Source organism: Asterias amurensis, chromosome 6 (genome assembly GCF_032118995.1).
Source record: "Asterias amurensis chromosome 6, ASM3211899v1".
In the NCBI taxonomy this organism is placed as follows: Eukaryota; Metazoa; Echinodermata; class Asteroidea; order Forcipulatida; family Asteriidae; genus Asterias; species Asterias amurensis.
The window spans coordinates 9,373,767-9,386,913 of NC_092653.1; the positions used below are offsets into that span (position 1 = coordinate 9,373,767).

At 37.5% G+C, this 13,147-nt stretch overlaps 1 protein-coding gene across 1 annotated transcript; it reads left to right on the plus strand.

The window, feature by feature from the left end:
- The first annotated feature begins 1,772 nt into the window (after positions 1–1,772).
- On the plus strand, positions 1,773–8,051 carry LOC139938792 (E3 ubiquitin-protein ligase RNF185-like). Its single transcript, XM_071934424.1, has 5 exons — positions 1,773–2,228; positions 2,915–3,046; positions 3,674–3,728; positions 4,824–4,950; positions 6,163–8,051. Exons 1-5 carry the CDS (start codon positions 1,927–1,929, stop codon positions 6,258–6,260), a joined length of 714 nt encoding a protein of 237 aa, XP_071790525.1. The 5' UTR covers positions 1,773–1,926; the 3' UTR covers positions 6,261–8,051.
- The last annotated feature ends 5,096 nt before the right edge of the window (positions 8,052–13,147 follow it).

A 13,147-nucleotide genomic window follows, 5' to 3' on the forward strand; every position in this document is an offset into this window, starting at 1 on the left:
ACATTCTAGATGCTCTAGATGTTCTAGAGTTGACAATTGAAGAACTTTACGAAAATGTTGAGGAACTCAGTTTAGTTCAAATGGATCCTGAAACAAGTTTCTCATTATTATAATTTAGTGATTCAGTCTTTTTACTGGATTATTTATTGGATTTGCTCTTTCATGTTTCTTTACAACCACAAATTTTGCATTAAAAACATTTGTAAATAATAACTGAATAAATGTCTTGTATTGTGTATATTTATTGTAGTGTAGTCTGAACTTGTGTATTGTATTTGGAAGTGTTAGAAGAAAACATGAAAAAAAAATTCTGAAGCTGAAATCTAAGGCATCTTCAAAAACATTGTGTTTCTGAACAACATCACAAAACCTATAGTATGAAGATGATTTTAAAATGTTTTTCTGAAATGTTCAGGAATTTTTTTTTTTGAAATTGCAAACATTTTTTAAGTGGTACTTGGCAAGATGCATGATCTAGCAAAGAAATGAGTTCGCCAGATATTGGACAGATCTGGGCCCAATTTCCTAAAGCTGTTAAGCAGAAAAAAATGCTTAGCAAATTATTGGGGCGCTGTTGCAACAGTAAACTGTAGGGAAATTTGGCTGGTAACCAGTTTTTGTTAAGCAACATTTTTCTGTGCTTGGCAGTTTATTTTGCTTGCAGGCTTTATGGAATTGGTCCCATGCCCAGACATAGCATACCAGTATAGCAGTTGAGCCAGAGCTAGGCCAGGGCCCAATATAGAATTGCTAACTGAAAGTACTATATAACCAATTTCCTTTTAGCACAAATGAGCAAGGCCCAATTTCATAAAGCTGTTTAGCAAAAAATTCTGCTCAGCAAATTTCTTGGCTGAGCAAGAAATAACCAGGTTCAGTAGCAGTAATGGTAATTGTATGGTAACTGCTGAACAGAAATCGTTTGTGCTAAGCAAGGTTTAGTGCCTACAGGTTTTATGAAATTGGGCCTAGGGTAACAGTCGCATGGTAACATGCTATTTTGAGTGGTAACCTTATTCTGGTACCTTAAGCATGATTTTGTGCTTAAGCACCTGTATGAAATATGGGTCCTTACGTGTGCAGATCCTTTTGCTGTATGTTGGGGAATTTCTGGGTGATTCAGAGGCAATATTATTGGTTATTGTGGTTATTGATGTCAGACATATTTGATGAGAAATGTATATGGTGATAGGACAAAAAAATTACCCCTAAATGAGACATTTAAACTGATGCGAGTGACCTTTCTTGTGCCCCAGACTACCAGCAAAAGAACACGGAAACTATGGCAGACGTAGTTTGCATGTTGAGGGTCGGAAAGCTTACACACTCTTACAATGTAAAATTAGAAAATTAAGTTAATTAAAAGAATTAGTTATTGTTGTTGCAAACTGCAAAAAGGACCTATAGCTTATGGTATAAAATGCAGAAAAAAAGACGTTTTGACCCTCTAGCAGAGTCTTTCTCGAAGTCTAACTCTAAACAAAATGAATGGATTTGAAAAACATTTAGAAAAGTTACAAGAAAAATTGTTTTCAAGAGAATGCTTCCTCTGAAATCTGCCTAATCAATACTGGAGGAAAAGGAAAAAACAAATTTGGAGTGAAGCAAAAACTTGCACAATAAGGTGTTGAGGGCGGGGGATACGGGGGGGGGGGAATTTTGTACGTACGTGTACTTTGGGATATACAGATCTGGTTCCCTGTGTTCCATAGTGTAATTTCTACAGTATGCTAAATGGGCGGATGACTAATCCCTCCTTGTGTGTAGTTTGTTTTTAACGATACGTTTTGTGATTGTGTACCGTCATATGATCTCGTCGTTTCATCATTTCCCAACAGAAGCAAGTGTCTTTGGAGAGCAAGAACGAGTAAAAATAAGATAAGTGAACTGAATCCTTTGTACCCGTAGAGTATTTTAGGCGAAATTATGCCCGACGTGAACTCAGCAGCGGGTTCGAAAAATGCTACCGTCGTTGAGCCTGACCCGTCGGCAGCGGCCACCACCGCTGACACGCTAAAACAACGATCCAATGTTACGAGTAGAACTGAAAATAATGGCGATAGCCCAAGTAGTAAAGACAGTGAAAATGCTGGTGCTACCGGCGGGGGCACGTCGGCTTCAGAGTCTGCCGAGAAGGACGGATCGGCGCAGGAAAGTCTCTTTGAATGCAACATATGTCTAGATACGGCCAGGGATGCTGTAGTTAGTCGATGCGGTCATTTATTTTGGTGAGTATTTTTTGTTTGTAATACAGTACAGTAATTCAATTCAGTCAATTCAATATGACGTTTATTCAATACTCTTTTCTGGGGAATACTCGCTAATGCTAGCACCAAAGTCAAGACCAGGAACAACAGAGGCAAAGATATTCGTGGACTTCCACGCCTGGCTTTATATATATTGTTTTCTTAAAATTAAAGAAAGCCGTAACCGACAGGAATATTAAAGACTAAAAGTGTTTTGGTAAATTATAAACCCTCTGTAACTGGCATGAGTGGGGGGATGTACTCCTTTTTTTTCTTCTTCAAAATTTGTAATTTTCGACCGATAATGACAAACTTCTAGAAAAGGAGTACAGTGCCCCAGAACTGGGCCTACATGTAGGTAAATTACATGATTATATGTATACCATTGTTGTTTAAAGAGTTTGCCAATTCACCAATAATATAGTTTTATCAAAAAGTAGTCTACTCGTTTAGTTAAAATCTAATTCTAAATTCATTTCAAAATTGAATGCTGTTACTATTGCAGTATTAGTTTTTATTACTGCAAATTTTAACCATATTTATGCCATTAAAAAAAAGCTGAAATTGGCACGATTATTTAAATTCTACTTTCATTCAATTCAGAAACTAGGCCCCCTATCACAAAGTATTTTTTAATTTGTTTGTTTTGTCTATATATGTTTATGTAGTTGGCCTTGCCTATACCAATGGTTAGAAACGAGGCCCAACCGGCAAACATGTCCAGTGTGTAAAGCAGGCATCAGTAAAGAAAGTGTTACACCGCTCTACGGTAGAGGTAGCTCGAAGCAGCAGGACCCAAGGTGAGAATGGATGCCCCCCTTCCCTACTCCTAGAACTATGAGAGGTGCGTACTAACAGGGTCGGCCATTTATGGGAGTCATAAATTTGACTCCCAAAAATGGCCGACCGTGTTAGTCGACGATGTAAAAGGAAAAAACACGCATTTTGGCACATATTTGTGTAGGTTATTGTATTCTACATTTACAACATCTTTCTAACCATTGCATTTTATAACAAACTGTTACAAATGCTTTTTATGGACCAACTCTTCCGATCCAAGGCAACGTGTCCCTTTAACATTCTTACTATAGTCAAATAAGACCAATGTTATTAATTTTGGTTTAACCCATATACACCGACGTGTGTTCACTGTATACTCGGTACTTTCCTGAGCTCTGTGAAAAAAAATCAGAGGCATATTACTCGGGTGGGATTTGAACCCTCGACCTTTGTAATTCTAGAGCAGTGTCATACCAACTAGACCACCAAGATTGCCCGGTAGCGAGAGGCAGTTCACATCCTATATTTATCCTTAAAGTAGCAGGTACTGGAACAATTTAATAAAGAGTTGCATCAGGAATAAAGAATACCCTATACAGTTGTGCGCTATAAAACAAATACTTTTTTTTTTTTTTTTTTACCAACAGGGAAAAAATACCACAGAGACCTCCAGGGGAGAGGCCAGAGCCAGAAACACAAGGAGTAAGTTTGAATTTAGAATCCACCTATATATAGATCTATTGTACAGGCCTTTATGCTTTGTTTTTGAAAGGACAGGGGTGTCGCATGCAATTATGTCCTCTATGCATACTATCCGGAGGACATTATTGCATATATGCAATAATGTCTGCCGGGCAGTTTTGCATATGCAATCGTGTTCGCCCGGAGGCTGCTGCATAATGCAATCGTGTCCGCCCGAACACATTTCATATGCAGTTGTGTCCGTGCAAAACCGTCCTTGCAGTAAATTAAACGTCCTTGGTCGCTGGAATACGTTCGCCATTTTTTTACAAGCCATTTTTTTATAGATTCAGTGCATGCACGCTCGCTTACGCGTGCACATACAATGTGCAGCCATGTACATGTCCACCGAACGGTTTTTGCATAGCCCCGGACACGATTGCATATATGCAAAAGTGTCCGGAGCCGACAGTATTGCATGACGGACACAATTGCATCTGACAGGTGCACCAAGCCAATTAGTAAATTTTTACTGGAGCATTTCAAGGGCACCACCAAGGCAATAACCAGGGGGCATGGAGGCAATCACCTCTGTTGCCTCCTGCATAGCATCTGCCTAGCATCTGCACCAAAGACTGTAGAGCACTGAGGAAAATATTTGAAATGTAAACTGGACGCCAGTTTAGCAGATTTGGGTTAATAGGTAAAGTTGGTAAAGTGTAAAATTGGTGTGGAATAGCCCTCACCTTGAAGCGGCCGTCCGCCTTGTGATGCAAGGTTTCATGAACAATATAAAAATAAATCCTATTTAGTAGGTTGTATTTAAATTCCATCCATAAATACCCCAAACAGTTTCTCTACTCCTAGTGATGGAGAGCGCGTCACATGTGGGTGTTTAAACCTTTGATAATGACCAGCTGGAGCTGTTTATAACAAGCTGGCTTCCGCATGTCGGGCGCGCAAGATTATCACGCGGAACGCAATTCATAGCTATAGTAACAGCCATAATCTAAACTGTGTAAGTTTAATGTAAACCTGTAGACATTGTGTATTGTGTATTACAAAAAGTACCAAAAACCTTTAACTACCTCTTGTCATTTGCTTTTTTTTTTACAGCCATTTCAAGGGTTTGGTTTCGGTGATGGCGGCTTCCAGATGTCGTTCGGTATCGGAGCATTTCCATTTGGCTTTTTTGCATCGACATTCAATCTTGGAGAGGGGGGAAGATTCTCCGGACATATTCGTAAGTTGTCTCTGGTGTGAGAATAAGTTTTAAAGGCTCTGGACACTATTGGTAATTACTCAAAATAATTGTTAGCATAAAAACTTACTTGGTAACAAGCAATGGAGAGCTGTTGATAGTATAAACTATTGTGAGAGACGGCTCCCTCTGAAGTAACTTTTTTTTTGAGAAGGAAGTAATTTCTCACTAACATAATAAAAGACTGAAGCCTTTTATAATGCATCTGAAAGTACACAAGTTTGTGCAACAAGGGTGATTTTTTTCTTTCACTATTCTCTTGCAACTTCAATGCCCAATTTAACCAACATGTTCACAGATTTGTTATTTTATGCATATGTTGGTATACACCAAGGGAGAATACTGGTTATGACAATAACCAAAGATAAAAGAATGAAAGCAGGCTTTGCACTCGCAAGCTTTCACGCTTTATTTGGGTACATTTATTGATAGCAAACTAAACTGGAATGCAAATACTACCCATGTGTATAAAAGATCTAATCAACGGCTTTACTTTTTAAGGAAATTGAAATCGTTTAACGTAAACACAAATATTCTTAAGCTTTTTTATCAAAGTACAATTCAATCTATTTTAAGCTTTTGTTGTGTCTGTTGGTTTAATTCCCTCTCCCAGTTTAACTCTAAGAAGCTCCAACGTATTACTAAACGAGCTAGCAGGATTATTGGAGCTGACGTTAAAGGCATGCGGGAGATTATGAATGATTGTATCAATTCCTAAATCAATAAGATCATTTGCGACCCCAGCCACCCTCACATTATCCAAAACCACTCAGGCAGGATCCGTCAACTATGCTTAAAGACCAACAGGTTTAAGGATTCTTTTCTCCCCAGTGCAGTTCAGCTTTTTAACAGTAGATGGTCGAGACAATTTGGTTCACTCTCATTTGTTGTACTTTTTACAACAGGTACAAGCTCCCCACATATTTTTATCTCTATATTTGTATATATCTGTAAATTGTAATTGTTATTCTTGTTGTCTATTTTTGCTATGCCTTTCTTGTATGTATTGTATAGTCTCCTTTACACAGGGAAGAAAAATTTCATGTTTTTTTATCATGACAATAAAATATTTTAATCTAATCTTTAATCTTTGTGCTCATAGTTCAGTTTTTTTTCAACAACCTATCACATCCCTGTTAATAAAACTTTGCATTTTTCTTATTGTTGGCTCTTTTTTGAATTTTTTTCTTCCAGATCGTCCACAAGTTCCACCAAATCCAGACGAGCAGTTTCTCTCCAAAGTATTCCTGTGGGTGGCCATTCTATTCGTCATATGGTTGCTGATGGCTTGAACATCCATTCCCATTCGTACTATATGTCTGGCATCTTATCTCATCAACCCATATTCCCTGGTATCGGCACAGTCTCGAATGGCACCAGTCTGTTCTAGAATCGAGCCTCATTTTGGACCATATGGATTTGTGTACACACCACACCATGTAACTTTGTGTACAAAGGGAATCTGGAGACAGGATAACCTGGTAAATTGCACCCACTATAACACTTTTATTTATCTATATTTATTTTTATTTTTTAATTTTTTATTTGATGGCCAACACATATTTATTGTTATTACTTCAAAATTGTAATATTGATCTAATATTTATCATTGGCCAAATTTCAGAGAGCTTCTTAAAGGCACAGTATACGCGTTTGGTAATTGTCAAAGACCGGTGTTCTCACTTGTTGTATCCCATCATCAGCATAAAATAACAAGCCTGTGAAAATTTGGGCTCAATTAGTCATCGAAGTTGCGAGAAAGTTGGACGAATTTGGTGTGCTTTCAGCTGGGAATAAAAGACTTTGAGCTAGAAGTCTTTCAATATTTAGTGAGAAATGACCTCTTTCTCAAAAACTACGTTTCTTCAGAGGGAGTCGTTCCCCACAATGTTTTATACTATCAACAGCTCTCCATTGCTCGTTACCAAGTCAGTTTTTAAGTTAATACTTTTTTTTAGTAATATACCAAACGTGTACCTTCCCTTTAAGTGGAAAATATTGTTTATTTTCTGGTAAGCAAAAGTAAGTCGGAAACCAGTCAATGATGACATTGCAAGACACGATATTTTAGGTGGTAATATTATTCCGGTAAGCACATTTTGTTTTGTGTTTGGCTGCTTTTTGGTTTGGCCCCAGTCCTGGTTGATCACGATGTCTTTCTGACGTAAAATAATCTGTAGGTTTTCGAGCGAAGTTGAGTTTCTTTATTTTGTATAACCATTGCCCAATTGTTTAGAGCTGCTTTGCAGACAAATGTGCTGATGAAATTAATCTGCTAAGCCAAATTATGTTGAGGCCCAGTCACATGCAATGTACATACGACTGTACATACGGTATGCTGGTAAACCAAGGCCCAGTTTCATAGCTCTGCTTAAAAGCAAAAAAAATATTACTTAGTGTTTTAGCTGGAAAACCTATTCTGGTAAGCATAACTACTTGTGCTTAGCTACTTCTCTGTGGCCAAGCAGCGGTTGATGAGATTGTCAATATGAATACTTAGCAGCTCTGTGATTTGAACCTCTTGCTCGATTGCACAGGGTTTTCTCCAGGATTTGGTAAATTGTGTTCAAATTTGGTGGAAATTGAAAAACTGGGTGTCCAAACATATTTACATGTAAATGACAGATACAATAGGGTGTTCAAAAGACACACAGACATCCATCTGGCAAACACTGTGCTCTTGCCAACAGCTCCTTTCATTTACCAAGGGTCTTTGGTCTTTGGTGAAAGCACTTTCCCAGGAAAAATTAGAGGTCCTTTTGATTGGTCAACTGTTCTTTTGATTGGTCAACTGTTTGCAGCGTTTTTCTGTTTTTAATTTATATCAGCAGTTTTATTTAATATTTTTATTTCTTTTACGTGCAACTCAATCAGTACCAAAATCATGGTGTTAAATTATTGTCTAAAAAGGGGAATGAATAATTTGTAGTACATTTTGTAAATATGAATCAAAATTTGATGAATTTGGGGGTGGGGGGGGGGGGGTTGCACATTGTCAGAACAAAATCTGACTTTGATGAGTGGTAACTAATATTTAAACACCGTGAGAATTTAGCCTCTTGGTTCATTAATCCATTTCAATTATAATACGTTACAGAAAGACTTGACCAATGATCTTGACTATATATTTTGTGTGTGTGTTTTCCTTTTAAAGGCACTGGACACTATTGGTAGTTACTCAAAGAAATTTTTAGCATAAAAACTTACTTGTTAACGATAAATGGGGAGCTGTTGATAGTTTAAAATATTGTGAGAAACAACTCCCTCTGAAGTAACATAGTTTTCGAGAAATAAATAAAATTTCACTAAAATATTCCAGTTTTGATTTCGAATCAAGCATGTGAAAGCACACAACTTCTTGTGACAAGGGTGTTTTTTCCTACCATTATTATCTCTCAACTTCGACGACCAATTGAGTTCAAATTTTCACAGGTTTGTTATTTTGTGCATATATGTTGAGATACACCAAGAAGACTGATCTTTGACAATTACCAAAGGTATTCAGTGTCTTTAATTGTTCAAATGGATTAAGTTTAAGCAATGATTTTTATATACACTATGTTCATACTTCCTGCAAATACAAATTAATGTGAAGTGAGTTCGACGTCACAAATTCGCATTGGTATGTAGGAACCAGTCCAGGACGCTGTGCTATACGCAGTGCTTTCACTGTAGTCAATTTGTCCTCCAGTCCAAAGTAAAACCTCTCATTCTTCTTAAAAAAAACCCCAAAATCCTGCATTGTTTTCCCCTGTATGTAAAAATTGGTCAGTGCACTGCGTAAATAATATTATTGTTTTATAATCATAATAATAGTAATAATTGTAATGTATATGTTCTTATCCACTTTCTTAAAGGCAGTGGACACTATTGGTAATTACTCAAAATAATTATTAGCATGAAACCTTTCTTGGTGAGAGGTTGATGGGGAGAGGTTGATGGTATAAAACATTGTGAGAAACGGCTCCCTCTGAAGTGCCATAGTTTTTGAGAAAGAAGTAATTTTCCACGAATTTGATTTAGAGACCTCAGATTTAGAACTGGAGGTCTCGAAATCAACCATCTAAACGAACACAACTTCGTGTGACAAGGGTTATTTTTCTTTCATTATTATCTCGCAACTTCGATGACCAATTGAGCTCAAATTTTCACAGGTTAGTTATTTTATGCATATGTTGAGATACACCAACTGTGAAGGCTAGTCTTTGACAATTACCAATAGTGTCCACTGTCTTTAAGTCATTTTGGTCCCTCAAAGCGCCTTACAATAAGTAATACCCCAGTTCATTTGGGTCTTAAAGGCACTGTATACGTTTGGTAATTGTCAAAGACCAGTGTTCTCACCTGGTGTATCCCATCATAAGCATAAAATAATAAGCCTGTAAAAATTTGGGTACAATCAATCATCGAAGTTGCGAGAAAATGATGAAAGAAAAAACACCCTTGTTGGAAGAATTTGTGTGCTTTCAGATAGGAATAAAAGACTTCTAGCTAGAAGTCTTTTAATATTTTAGTGAGAAATTACCTCTTTCTCAAAAACTATGTTACTTCAGAGGGAGTCGTTTCCCACAAAGTCTTACACCATCAACAGCTCTCCAATGCTTGTTACGAAGTCAGTTTTTAAGTTAATATTTGTTTTTAGTAATTACCAAACGTGTTCCTTGCTAACACACATCGGTGTATGGGTAAAAACCAAAATTAATATGTGTACCTTCCTGTTAAGAATTCCTGAAACTACGTCAAATCCTTAGGAGTATGCAGCACCGTCAGCCAAATGGGTGTACTGGGCTCAATTTCATAAAGCCTGTAAGCATACAAACTTGCTAAGCACAGAAAAATATTGCTTAATAGAAACAAGTTACCAGCCAAAGTTACATTAAAGGAACATGTTGCCTTGGATCGGACGAGTTGGTCTATAAAAAGCGTCTGTAACCGTTTTTTTAAATAAAATGCATATGGTTGGAAAGATGTTTTAAAAGTATAATACAATGATCCACACAAGTTTGCCTCGAAATTTCGTGGTTTTCCTTTTACTGTGCGAACTAACCAATCGGCCATTTATGGGAGTCAAAAATTTGACTCCCATAAATGGCCGACCGTGTTAGTCGACAAGGTAAAAGGAAAACCGTGCAATTTAGAGGCATGTTTGTTTGGATCATTGTATTCTACTTTTACAACATCTTTCTACCCACATGCATTTTATTACAAACGGTTACAAACGCTTTTTATAGACCAACTCGACCGATCCAAGGCAACGTGTCCCTTTAAGTTTACATTGTTGTGACTGGTGTCCCACTCTATACTTGCTAAGCAAATATATTTGTCAATCATTATTTTCTGTTTAACAGCTTTATGAAATTTGGCTGAGGCTGTCTTGTCAACAATATTTCCCCTCGCAGGTACGATACCCATGACAAACTTGAAGCAATGACAGTTTGGTGTCTTGCTCAACCACAGCCGTCGCTTTCACAAACTCTTCCTATTTTTAGGATTAATCTTAGTACTTTAGGACAAGTCCCAGCCTTGCACTTTAACATGTAAACCTTAAGTTTAATCCTAAGTTAGGACTAGTTACTAGTCCTAAATCGACATAGGATTAATTCTAATGTTTCGTGAAATTGGCTGCTGGACTCTCTGAATTCTAAACTATATTTTGAGATATGAATTGATGCAAGTGACTTTATAAATTTAATTGAGTCTGTCTAAAGTAATGAATGTAGATCAGTTGTACATAGAATTGGTGATTTAAGAATGATAACAAATTGGTTTATCAATATAATTATTGTCAAAGTTTGTTTTGAATGTTGATAAATGCCCAACACTAAAATGACAATAAAATAAATAATTATTAAAACAATTATTTTTGTGACCTGTTTTTTGTTTTGCTTGTTGTCTTGAGTTTTATGTATTTTACTTTTGTTGTGATGTCAAAATGTTTTGGGGTTTAACCGTATGTTTTAGCCTTGTGTACTTTTTTGATCGAAAAAGTCACAAGGCTCAACTGTGTTGAGCGAAACGTTCACGAGCCAAACGTTCACAAGGCTGTATGTAGCCTTGTAACTTTTTCGAGCGTTACGTTGTTACTTCTTCAAGCGAAACGTTCACAAGGCTATATATAGCCTTGTAACTTCTTCAAGTAACTTCTTCAAGCGAAACGTTTACAAGCCTTGTAACTTTTTCAAGCGAAACGTTCACAAGGCTATAGCCTTGTAACTTCTTCAAACCAAATGTTCACAAGGCCTTGTAACATTTTCAAGCGAAAGGTCACAAGGCTATCGCCTTATAACTTCTTCAAGCGAAACGTTCACAAGGCTTGTAACTTTTTCGAGCGAGACGTTCACAAGGCTATAGCCTTATAACTTCTTCAAGCAAAATGTTCACAAGGCCTTGTTACTTCTTCAAGCGAAAATTCACAAGGCCTTGTAACTTTTTCAAGTGTAACATTCACAAGGCCTTGTAACTTTTTCAAGCGAAACGTTCACAATAGCCTTGTAACTTCTTAACCTAAGCGAAAAAGTCACAAGGCTCAACTGCGTTGAGCAAAACGTTCACAAGGCGATAGCCTTGTAACTTCTTCAAGCAAAACGTTCACAAGGCTATGTAACTTTTTCAAGCGAAACATTCACAAGGCTATAGCCTTGTAACTTCTTAACCTAAGCGAAAAAGTCACAAGACTCAACTGTGTTGAGCGAAACGTTCACAAGGCTATAGCCTTGTAACTTCTTCAAACGAAATGTTCACAAGGCTATAGCCTTGTAACATTTTCAAGCGAAAGGTCACAAGGCTATAGCCTTGTAACTTTTTCAAGCGAAACATTCACACGGCCTTGTAACTTCTTCAAGCGAAACGTTCACACGGCTATAGCCTTGTAACTTCTTCAAATGAAACGTTCACAAGGCTATAGCCTTGTAACTTCTTCAAACGAAATGTTCACAAGGCTATAGCCTTGTAACTTTTTCAAGCGAAACGTTCACAAGGCTAAAGCCTTGTAACTCCTTCAAGCAAAATGTTCATAAGGCCTTGTTACTTCTTCAAGCGAAAATTCACAAGGCCATGTAACTTTTTCAAGTTTAACATTCACAAGGCCTTGTAACTTTTTCAAGCGAAACGTTCACAAGGCTTATATAGCCTTGTAACTTCTTAACCTAAGCGAAAAAGTCACAAGGCTCAACTGTGTTGAGCGAAACGTTCACAAGGCTTTAGCCTTGTAACTTTTTCAAGCGAAAGGTCACAAGGCTACAGCCTTGTAACTTTTTCAAGCGAAACATTCACACGGCCTTGTAACTTCTTCAAGCGAAACGTTCACACGGCTATAGCCTTGTAACTTCTTCAAACGAAACGTTCACAAGGCTATAGCCTTGTAACTTCTTCAAACGAAATGTTCACAAGGCTATAGCCTTGTAACTTTTTCAAGCGAAACGTTCACAAGGCTAAAGCCTTGTAACTTCTTCAAGCAAAATGTTCACAAGGCCTTGTTACTTCTTCAAGCGAAAATTCACAAGGCCATGTAACTTTTTCAAGTGTAACATTCACAAGGCCTTGTAACTTTTTCAAGCGAAACGTTCACAAGGCTATAGCCTTGTAACTTCTTCAAGCGAAACGTTCACAAGGCTATAGCCTTGTAACTTTTTCGAGCGAAACGTTCACAAGGCTTTAGCCTTGTAACTTTTTCAAGCGAAAGGTCACAAGGCTATAGCCTTGTAACTTTTTCAAGCGAAACATTCACACGGCCTTGTAACTTCTTCAAGCGAAACGTTCACACGGCTATAGCCTTGTAACTTCTTCAAACGAAATGTTCACAAGGCTATAGCCTTGTAACTTTTTCAAGCGAAACGTTCACAAGGCTATAACCTTGTAACTTCTTAACCTAAGCGAAAAAGTCACAAGGCTCAACTGTGTTGAGCAAAACGTTCACAAGGCTTTAGCCTTGTAACTTTTTCGAGCGAAACGTTCACAATAGCCTTGTAACTTCTTAACCTAAGCGAAAAAGTCACAAGGCTAACTGCGTTGAGCGAAACGTTCACAAGGCTATAGCCTTGTAACTTCTTCAAACGAAATGTTCACAAGGCTATAGCCTTGTAACTTTTTCAAGCGAAACGTTCACAAGGCTATAACCTTGTAACTTCTTAACCTAAGCGAAAAAGTCACAAGGCTCAACTGTGTTGAGCAAAACGTTCAC

Coding starts and splice junctions, on each gene's coding strand:
- LOC139938792 (XM_071934424.1), top strand. CDS start 1,927: ATGCCCGACGTGAACTCAGCAGCGGGTTCGAAAAATGCTACCGTCGTT. Junction 2,229..2,914: donor CGATGCGGTCATTTATTTTG/GTGAGTATTTTT, acceptor ATGTTTATGTAG/TTGGCCTTGCCTATACCAAT. Junction 3,047..3,673: donor TCGAAGCAGCAGGACCCAAG/GTGAGAATGGAT, acceptor TTTTACCAACAG/GGAAAAAATACCACAGAGAC.